Raw genomic sequence first — 10929 nt, 5'->3', positions numbered from 1 at the left:
TTCCCACTGCCACTCTTCCTGCAGTCCCATTGCTGGCCCCGCTGATGTCCCACTACAGTCCCACCACAGCCCAAGCGGTGCCCCCAGTCCTGCCAGGCTCCTCGCATTGCTTCCACCCTGCACACATCCCTAGGACACAGGCACTGGGGGGGGGAATCCTGTTTACCTGGGGTGGGCCCTGGCAAGAAGCCCCATCGGCACACAGGGATCAAAGCGTGGCGGCTCCTGGTTGATACCTGATCCCGGAGCTGGATGGGAGCCGGGAGGCTGCCGGGTGCCTCCTGCATGCACGGCGGTGTTCGGCTCTCCCTCTTCCCCTCTGCCTCCCTCTGCTTGGAGCCAGTGCACTCCCCACGCCTCACAGTTTATTAAAAATCCGAGGTACCTTGGAAGAGACAACACAATGGTAAACTCGATACAGCTGCCTTGTATTAATGGACTGCCCCTTTTGATTTTCAAGTGGAACTTTTGGCAGAACACCAGAGTCAAAAAGGGAAAATGGTTGTAAAACTCAGCAAAAGGGGGGGGATAAAAAGGGGCTTTGATCAGAAGGGCTTGAAGGTGAACGGCGGCGGTGCTGGCGGTGTGCTGGGGGTGAAGCACGGTGCTGCAGAGGAAGCGGGGCTGAGGGCTGAACGGGTTCAAAGGGCTCCGAGTGAGGAGCAGCACCGGAGGATTATTCACTTTCTATATTTTCACTCCTGCAGCACACATGGGAATCTAATTGGCCGGGACAAGAAATACAGCCAGACAGCTTACAAGCAGGCTGGAGAAGACAGAAAAATATTTGCAGCTGCAAGCCATTAAAGGCAAACCCGGCCTCTCTCCTCCACTTTAATTACCCTTCTGTACGCTTTCCTCTGTGTACCAGTGCTAACGTCAGTTCAAAAACCTTTCTGATCTTAAAAGGCCGAGAGCAGCACCTCGCTGCTCCCAGTGCTGGGCTGTACACAGCAACACAGCATGACATGGCACAGCATGGCACCCCCTGTACCAGAGCCTCTGCATGGGGTGCTCTGAGCTCCATGGGTGCCTGGTGCACCAGTGCCAGCATGGCCAGAACTGCCTGCATTGAGCAGCAAAGAAGGATTTTCTGTCCTTGAATAGCAGTGTGCTGCTCCAGCCCTGTTACTGCTCATTTCCCTTTCCACCAGCAGCAGTGGCACCGCAGCTGTTATTGCAGGTGCCTGCTTGTGGCTCAGCACCACCCTGCTGAAACTTAAGCATGGGGCTCGCTCTGTGCCTCTCCTTGTCAGTGCTGAGAGCTGACTTTGCAGCATTTTTAGTCCAACTACAAACATGGGAGAGGTGCACGTTGGCTGAATGGGGCAATTCTTGGTTATTCTGAACCTTCGGTGCAATCCCTCTTCAAATGCATGGAAAGGGATGCTTGTGTCTGGAGAGATTTTACATTTGAGGTTAAAGCCCAACTGTGTCCATATAGATGAGTGGCACAGAGTGCAGGGATCTGGAGGAACAGCAGAGCTCATCCAGCTCAGCCCCACTTGGCCACTTCCCGGCCCTGCTGAGCCCGGGGCTGGGTCTCCAGATTGGAACCACATTGAAGCACATTTGCAACGAATTAGGCCGGCAGCCAGCAGCTCTTGCTTGGCCGTGTGTGCAGCCAGTCTTTGGGGATTGTCAGCTCCTCCCAGGTTTCCACAGCGGATGTTCCCCGGCCAGAGTGCAGCTGGGCTTTGTGCGGAGCCCAGGAGGAGGGAAGTGCGGGTGGGGATGCACTGTGCTGCAGGGAGGCATGGAATGGGGGTATCACCTCTTCCCTCAAGGTGCGTCCAATGTGAATTTGCATCTGGGGGGTACCCCAGAGCAGGGCTGCTGGGAGGCAGTGGGTCAGGGGCAGCGGGTCTGGGGCACAGGACTGCTGTGGGTGTCCATGGCAAGGAGCAGTGCTGGTAACTTGCGTGACAACCTGCCAGGAAAACTGTTCAGATCCTAATTCACATCGTGTTTGTATCGTGTTCTCTTCCTGCTTAAAGAGGCAATATGGGAACCTTGTGAGGGTTGTGTGCTGGTTTGCTGGTTGCTTTCCTGGTCACGCACATCCCCTTAGGAAGCGATGCCACAGTGACAGACACTGGTTCTAAAAATAGCTCCACCTCATCTCCAGTACCATTTTTTCTAATAACACATTCCCACTTAAATAATAATGCTTAGTGATTAGCGGTGGGTGCATATTAAGCCAAAGGCGGATCAGGAAATTGGGCAGCTTCCTACACACTGCAGCACCACCTTTCTGCCTGCTGTGCCATGATGTGCCGTGCCATGTCATACCATGCCGTGCCATGCAGTGCTGACAGCAGGCACATGGAGGGGACACCGCTTGCCCTGCCCAGCTCGGGTGCACCAGCCCTCACACCCAAAGCTTTTCACCAGCCCAGCCTCTGCCATGCCCAGGGGACATCCTGGGGTGCAGCTGAAGCGCTGATGCATGCACAACCATGGCATAGTCCTTAGCCACAGCTGTATGCAGGGGGCCCCAGCAGCACTGTGGCTTTGTGATAAGGCCATGTCTGCTGTGAAATGACCTCGTGTTTCGTGAGCAGGGATATTTATGAAATGACAGACAGCTGTGCTAATCTCTCTCTGGCAAGCAAGGCTCACCCTGCTCTCATTTGCAGGGCAGTGCCTGGGCACAGACAGGGCAGGCAGGCAGCGGGGGCAGCTGGCAGAGTCCTCTGCTGCAGTGGGGCTCAGTGCCCAGACCCCAAACTCATGTGCTCAGTCGCAAGGCTGTGACACAGCACCGGTGCTTGGCACAGCCCCACTCTGTGATGCCCACACCTTGCTGCTACACAGAGGGGACGGGGGACGCTGCAGCCCCCTGGACAGTTCCATCTGGGGGGTCTGAGCCACCCCTGGTGTGGCACAGCCCCCGGCTCGCTGCCACTCACAACCACTCAGCAGCAGCCTTCCCAACACGGCTCCCCTCGGGTTTTTATCACCCGCATAGCACTGGCGAGGGGAGGGAGGCCACCGCCGGGGAACATCTGGGCTCCATTGCTCATTGTCTGGCAATTAATGTCAGCGCTGAAGACAGAAGGGACGTCAGATATTAAATAAACACGACCGCACTCTGCAGACCAAAACAATCCCACCGGGGGGAAGCGAACATGCGCACGCACCAGCGCTGCTGCAGCACAGCACGACCGGGCTGCTGGCTGCACACGTGTGTGCATGGCCCTGCATGCTCACAGACTCCCACACAGCTCAGGTTTCACCTCGAGAAGGGCCAGCGGGACAAAAAAAAACCAAAAACCCTTTTCCTTTCTTTTTATTTTAGTTTATTTCTTATTTTTTGTTTTTCAGCGAATCGCAGCTGCAAGTGCAGAGACCTCAAAGCTGCGCCTGTGGGGGGTTCTGTGCATCCAATGGCTGGGACAGGATGGTTCCCCCAACCCACCAGGCTGCCTAAGGGCTGCCATCCCCCTGTGGTGCTCCCCACATTCTGCTCCTGCATGGATGCGGATGCATTAGCTCAGGGTCAGACTGGTTTGGGCTCTGGGAGCTTTTGTTCCCCTGCAGAAGCCCCTCTCTCCTCTGCCCTCAGCCCCTTTTCATATGAAGGTCAATGGGCTGATGATTAAGCAGGAAAAGGGCATGAAGAATCAACCAAATTAAATCTTGTGTGCAAACAGGTGGGTGTGAAATTTCACTCAATGGATGGTGTTAGCGGGGACCCCCGGGATCCCGATTTCCCAGGGGAAGGCTGGGCAGCCTGAGGGGGGATTTGCTACAAAAACCCCAGACATGGGAGAATAGAAAAAGCCTTCTCAAAAACCAATATTGACAAGGTCCCTGTGTTTGCACCCCGGCTTTCCCTGGGAGCACAATGGGAGGTGATTGTTCCGGGCGCAGCGGGGAGGGGACGCGGGGAGCTCAAAGGTGAGCGGCCCCCCCTGGCCCCCCAGCCTCAGCCCCTCTGCTTAATCCCCTGCTCGCCAGAGCTTTGAAGTTGCCAGAGGTCGAATATGGGATGGAAATCACGTTAGCCGCGCTGCGTGATCACAACGCACTGTGACACAATGCTGCGTCCCCCCGGCGCCACGCACCCAGTGAGCGCTGAGATGCACAGGGACACGCTGGGACACACTGGGACACAGCGGTTCAGCCCACTCCTATGGCACTCAGCGTGGTGCCTCCAGCACCAGCACATAAGGGAGGACAGGGAGCAGCCTGATAGCAGGAGGTTCATCCCTGGGATTAATTAGCCAAGGCTGCAGTGCAGAGCGATGTAAAACACGAGTCCTTTGCTGTGGTGTGGGGCACTGGGGCCGTCCTGCAGCGCTGCACATCTTGTAGGCATTAGCATCACGTCAGAGCAGCCTGCACAGAAGGATGTGGGGTTTATGGGGTTGTAAAGTGCCTTGTTCCTGGTGTAGGAACGGCAGTGCTGTGTAGAAATGTGCTCTTGGTGCATGAGGCTCAGGGACCCAAGCAGGGAGGAAACATGGGGCTTGAAGGCTCATAGGATAACATGTTTGTAGTTGTCCTTTTGCAGCCCAGCACAACACCCAGCATTGCATCACTACTGCCTGTCCCAGGTCAGAAGGAAGCTGGGGAAGGTGACTTTGTGGTGGGACAGAAATGTTTAACCATAGATCCAGAGAGCTGAACCAGTTGTGTCACTGAGTCTTCTTCCCATGCAGCTGGTGTCTCACAATATGAAATATCAGTATGGCACATGGAAAATAACCTAGTGCAGTTCTATCAGCTGATACAGCTATTTGGTATCACCATGTTTAGAGATCTCAGTCAGACCCTTCATTCCCATGATTATTCAATAGAAGTGAACCTGTTGCCTCCAGCTCTTTGCCTTCAGTGGCACAGCTTTCCAAATGGAGAACTACATCACCAGGAGATGTCTGGGGAGGTCTGACAGGCATTTCCCACTGCAGTCCCAACAAGCAGCCTTATGAGAAGACACTGCCAGGGTGCACAGTGTTCACCAGCTGCAGCTGCTGAGCATCTGTGGGCTCAGAGCCACCACGGCTCTCCTTGCCTGGGGCTGGTGAAGAGTGCACTCATCCCACTGCATGACATGGCATGGCATGATGCAGCATGGCACAGCACAGCATGATGCAGCATGTCACGTCACAGCTGCAGCACAGCCATGTTCTGCATGGCTTTTCCCTTCCAAGCAGCCTTCTGAGAATGCAACTGCTGTGCCCCCATCCTGCACCGGAGCTGAAGTTCTAAATAAAGAACTTTTGTCTTTTTATTAAGCATCTTAGGAAACGTGACTATTACATTCATATTATATTTCCCTGTTTTGTACAAACACGTTGAAGTCAGCACTAAGAGGATTACATTTATGGTGCACCAATCTCTGCCCAAATGGGCTGACTAAAGAAGCTCTTGTTAAACAGTATTTTCTCTAATGCCTGTTGCTTTTCTTCCCTGCCACAGTGCTCCGACATCCATGCGGGCTCCCTAAATCCACCCTCCTTGTGAGCTTTCAGATCAGGACTCTTCCTCCCTCTGCCCCCTCCGGATCCTTTAATACAGCTGAAGATGAACATTAGCGCTTGGTTCAACTGCACTGGAAAGGGAAAGGGCAGATTCATCAAAATCTTTATACCTCCATAGAAAAATGTAGCCTTTTGCCTTTCCTCGAGTGAATGCCTTTTCTAGAGGGTATTCATTAGGGCTTGGGTCTGTTTTTGCAGACAGCTCCACAGATGTTGACATTTTTTTTCTTCGCTGGGTTAAGACGCCTTCTATAGGCTTTCATTCTTTATTTGTTACTTCTTTATTATCCAAGGGGGGGTTGGGGGGGCTTTTTTTTTTCCTTTTTTTTTTTTCTTCTTCCTTTCTCCCCGAGGAGTTGACTCGGCTCTCTGAAGAGAGCAGTGCTCCCAGCCTCATTATGCTCCCAACCCTTTCTCACTGCCACGGGGCCATTGTGGTGAGCAGCAGGTAGTGGTGGCACTGCAGGGTCAGTGCTGCTTTTTGTGCCTGCAATGGGAAGGGTTGGGCGCATGGCCGTACCTGGGCTCCTGTGCCCAGATACTGGGGAAGGGTTTGGTAGAGGGCCATTGCCCGGCATAGGGGAGGAAATAATGGTGGAATAAAATAAAGGAGGGAGTGATGTGTTGGGACTGTTGGGTATGGTGGGTCCCTGTGGTGACACCGTTGCCTGTAAACTGAGCTGGGATGTGCCCAAACCCCAGTTCCCTAAGGAAATGTGCTGTGTTTCTGGAGATTTTTGCCCCAAAATATTGCCAGGAGGGACACATGCATTGGCAAAGGCATCACAGTCCAAGTGGCACTTCAAGGCCCGCGCTAAGGAGCACAGAGGTAATGGTCCCAGCCATTCACAGATGGGCTCATTGTGTCGCTGTGCATTATCTTGGGGAAAAGAATAGCTCCAGCTCTGAGAACCTCCTGCCCCGTTCCCACACTGCCCCACATGACAGCCCCAGCTCTGCAGGGCTGCATGGGGCAGCAGCGATCTTTATCCCTCCATGCAGCAGAGCCCCAGCGTCCTGCTGGCAGAAATTTGTCTGCAAATTCCCCCACATTGAAATCAGCCTCAGACACGGGCTGGGGCGAGGACTTGATTAGGGCAGGGGCAGGCAGCGTGGGGAGCAATGCTCCGGCCCTTAACCTCTCCTTGGGAGCCCACGGAGCTGATGCTGTCACTGCTTCAGGGGCTCTGCTGGAGCACAGCATCTCTGGTCTGGTCGCACTGGAGCAGAGCTGTGAGCACCGGGGTTTACAGCCCAGAAAATCCAGGCTCCAAAGGGCTCTCCCTGACGGGGGAAGGAGGCGTTCCGCCCTGCCCAAGGCCACTTTTATGCCATTGTGCCTTTTCAGCATTGCATTAAGGCGGCCAAAGAAGAGGGATTTTTAATGGTTCCGCGGGAACAAAGCGGGAACATTGGGCCCAACTTCATTACAGAATCATCTGAAACGCTTGAGGAGCGTTTCCCACTAATTATCATAAATAGCCGAAAAAAATCTTTCACTCCCAAAGCAGGTTCCATCTGCCCCGCCGTGTTTTCTCACCTCCACTTCAAACAGCACGGCTGTGCCCCCGCACAAAGGGGAGACCCCATCCCTGCTCCCCTCACACACGGGCACTCTGAAGAAATACAAACAGCCCGCAGATTAACATCACTCCTTTGCACCTTAAACAAACAGGCAGCTTCCGCTCCTCTGGGAGAACCCTGGGAGGATGTGCTGAGCTCGCCCTGCCCAAAGCACGCATGCAGCTCCTGGTGCCCAGCTGTCAGAGGTGTGCTGGGTGCCTGGGAAAGCACAGTCCTGCTGGGATGTTACAGGGCACAGGAGGGTGGCTGTAGGGCTGTAGGGCTGTAGGGGTGCTGCTGTCGGACCCACGGACCTGTGGGCAAACACCTCCAGCCTGACCCCATCTTCATGGATAACAATAATTAATAGAGGAGCAGACATGCCTTGTGTCTCCGAAGACCTTTTAAGATGTGATTATGTTGTGCTAATCTCGCCCCCAAGCACTTCCACGTTTAGGCTGCACCAGGCCATTAAATATCGCCAAACCCACGGAGCCCCCCTGCCATCCCCAGAAGCCGGCCCTTCTTTCAAACCCTCTAAATCAAGCACAGTGCAGAGCCCATATGGGCTGCCAGGAAACATGCTCCCTTCCCTCATCTGCGTCTCATTAGCACAGTGCCAGGCTCCGGGGCTGCACGCTCTGTCCCGCACAGATGTGCTGCCCTGCACTTTCCTCCTGTATTTCACAGCCGTCGTCAGGACTTCAAGGAGCAGCTGAGCAGCAGTAACACTGCACAGGCTCAGCAGAGCGGATATCCAAGTCCCTGGTGCACAGCCACAGGTATGCGTCTTAATGCAAAGCACCATGCTTTGCTCTGGCACAGTGTCAGCAAGAAGCTGCCCCGAGGTCTGGAACACAAGATTTACAATTGCATCTCTATTTTCTCACCATGCTGCTGCCTGCAGGGCATTGCACAGTCCTGTTACTGCCCCATCCTCTGACCATTGGCACTGGCTGGTGACCCCACGCTGCAGTGGGGGATGGAAAACCTCCACTGAAGTGACAATGAGGACAGACCTGGGATGAAAACATTGCTTTGGTTCTGTGCAGTAGAGCTGCTGGGGAGGCTTTAATATTTCTGAACATGAAGCTGAGAGTGCAGGGAAGATGTCAGAGTATTGTGTGCAGCACTGTTGGCATGTCCTGTGGTGCTGGGCAAAGAAGAAGCTGGGATGCCTTGCACCACACAGGAACCTGCCAGCAATGCGGAGATTCAGCAGGATCCCCACCGGCCTCCAGCCCGTGCCCCGCAGTGGGCACCCCATGGCAGACCCACGGACGGCCCCAGCTGGCCAGGAGCAGGGTCTGCAGCACCTCAGTGCGGTGCCTTCTGGCCCTGGTGGTCCCGGACGGCCGTGGGCAAGTGGTGGCAGCCACTGCCTGTGTCGGGATGCCACCTAGTGTCGCTTGGCAGAAGGTCTTATCGGGACGTGACACCGCGCTGACTCCCCAGGCTCTCAGCATCTCCAGGCGCCGCCTGGGAGGGATTCCTAAACCTCCTGGATCCTGCTATGCCCGCCCCTGGGGGACTGTACCGCTGAGATACGGCTCAGCAGCCCGGCCTGGGTGTGCGGCATCCAGCACTTGGACACTCAGCAGCCTCACTGGTGGCACTGAGTGGTTGTGGTCATGGGCAGCACGGTAGAGGAGGAGGGTGAGCTTCACCCCCAGCAGCACAGCACCCACCTGCAGCACCAGCACTGCCAGCCCGAGGGCAAGGGAGATGCGGCAGTGCCGTGGGTTGGCCCACAGGGAGAAGTCACTGTGGTGATGCCCACCTGGAGCCATGGATGGGGAGGATGGATGGGGGCTCGTGTGGCCTTGTAGTGAAGGAACATGGGATGCTGGATTCTCTGTGAGTGATGGAAGAGCAGGAGGCACTTGTTGGGTGGTCGCTGGCCACATGGGGATTGGAATTGGTGAGATGGTGGGAGCTAGAGTGGATAGAGCATGCTCTGAGTTGGTGATGGAGATCTTGGGCAGCACTGCTGGTGATGGGGTGATGATGGACATCTTGGGTAGCATGGATGGTGATGAGGAAACAGTGGAGGTCTTGGGCAGTCCAGTTGGTGATGAGATGGTAATGGAGATCTTGGGCAGCACAGCTGGTGATGGAGTAGTAGTGGAGATCTTGGACAATACTATTGGTGATGGGGTGGTGATAGAGATCTCAGGCAGCACAGATGGTGATGGGGTGGTGATGGAGGCCTTGTGCAGTGATGGAGCAGTGGTAGAAATCTTGAGCAGTATGGTTGATGGTGATATGGTGATGGAGTCTTTAGACAGCATGGTTGGTGAAGGAGCAGTGATGAAGCTCTCTGTTGGCATGGTTGGCAACATGAAGGAGGTAGCCACAGGCAGTGGCATGGTAGGCAGTGCCATAATGGGAAAGGCCACTGATGGCAGTGTAGTCTGTGCTAGAGCAGTGGGCACATCTTCAGGTGGCAGCAAGGGTGGTAACCCTTGTGATGATGTGAAGTTGAATAGTAGAGATGGGGTGAAAGAAACTGAAGGAGACAGAGAAGCTGGGCAAATCAACTGGTTTTCCCTCAGTGATGTCACTGTTTGCCCTGCCAGGTGAGGTGGAGTCTTACAGGACACTTGGGAGGACAGTTTAACTTTCTCACTGTTGCCCTGGATCCAGCTGTGCAGGTAACAGAGATTACAGTCACATCTCCACGGGTTCCCACTCAGATACAGTGAACTGAGCCTCTTCAGGGGGTCCAAGAGTCCTCGGGGGATACTCTCTAGCTGGTTCATTCGGAGATTGAGGGTTTTTAGACTTGGGAGAGGAGCAAAGACCTCGGCATCCAGAGCAGAGAGCTGGTTTGTGTCCAGCTGGAGGTCTGAGAGCTTGTTGAGCCCAGTGAAGACCCCCCTTGGCAGGGCTGCTAGCTGGTTGTGGGACAAGATGAGTTTGCCGAGAGATGTGAGGTTAACAAAGATGCCCTCGGGAAGTGCAGCTAAACTGTTGCTGCCCAGGTCCAGCTCCCTGAGGTGTGGCATGGTGTCAAAAAGGCAGCACGGGAGCTGTGTAATGCGGTTTGAACCTAGGGTCAGCAGCTTCAATCTGTTTAAACCAAAGAAGCTCTGAGGTGGGAGAACCCCGATGAGGTTGTTGTCCAGGAGGAGCTTTTCCAGGTAGGTCAGGTTCCTCAGGAGTGTGGGTGGCAGCACCCTGAGCCTGTTCCTCTGCAGGCTGAGCTCCAGCAGCCCCCGCTGAGCATCCAGCAGCCCCTCTGGCAGGTCCTGCAGCTCGTTCTCATACAGCCGGAGGACTTGCAGCTGGGGCAGTTTGCTGAAGACATCCGCAGGCAGAACAGTGATCCTGTTTCTAGCCAGATCCAAAAATGTTAGATTGGCAAGAGAATCAAAAATACCTTCTGGAAGAGAAGGGATTGCATTGATGTGCAGGGACAGCTCTCCCAGATTCTCCAGCCCTTCAAACAGGCCTTTGGGGATGTGTCTGATGCGACTGTCTCTCAGCTCCAGCCTTTGCAAGCTTGGAAGGTTCTGGAAAGTGCCCACAGCTGGTTCTTCTAAGGAGGCACCAGAGATCTCCAAATCCCTCAGCTTCTCCAAACCATCAAAGGCCCCAGATTCAACTGTCTCAATATTGTTGCCAATGAATAAAATCTTGGTCAGGTTGGGCATTGTCATGGTTTTGTAATTTTGCTATCAGTATCAGTATTCCACATCATAACATCATGTAAAGTATGGATACTTCTATTGAATGTGCAGTCCACAGAAGAAGACTACATATCCCAGAGAACAACAGGGTTAATGATAAGTCACGGGACCAGGACGCTGTATAATCTCGTTCCCAGGCTGGAGTGCCCTTCTTCTTCTCTCGAACTTCTCGGAGAGTGGGAAGC

The 10929-nt window shown here is 54.4% G+C and overlaps 1 protein-coding gene across 1 annotated transcript; it reads right to left on the bottom strand.

The window, feature by feature from the left end:
- Positions 1-8563: 8563 nt before the first annotated feature.
- LOC107318254 (carboxypeptidase N subunit 2-like) lies at positions 8564-10708 on the bottom strand. Its single transcript, XM_032446600.1, has one exon. It carries the CDS (start codon positions 10706-10708, stop codon positions 8564-8566), a length of 2145 nt encoding a protein of 714 aa, XP_032302491.1.
- Between the last annotated feature and the right edge of the window lie 221 nt (positions 10709-10929).

Source organism: Coturnix japonica, chromosome 9 (assembly GCF_001577835.2).
Source record: "Coturnix japonica isolate 7356 chromosome 9, Coturnix japonica 2.1, whole genome shotgun sequence".
In the NCBI taxonomy this organism is placed as follows: Eukaryota; Metazoa; Chordata; class Aves; order Galliformes; family Phasianidae; genus Coturnix; species Coturnix japonica.
Note: the sequence above shows the minus strand (reverse complement) of the source record. Positions and strands in the feature narration are given on the sequence as shown.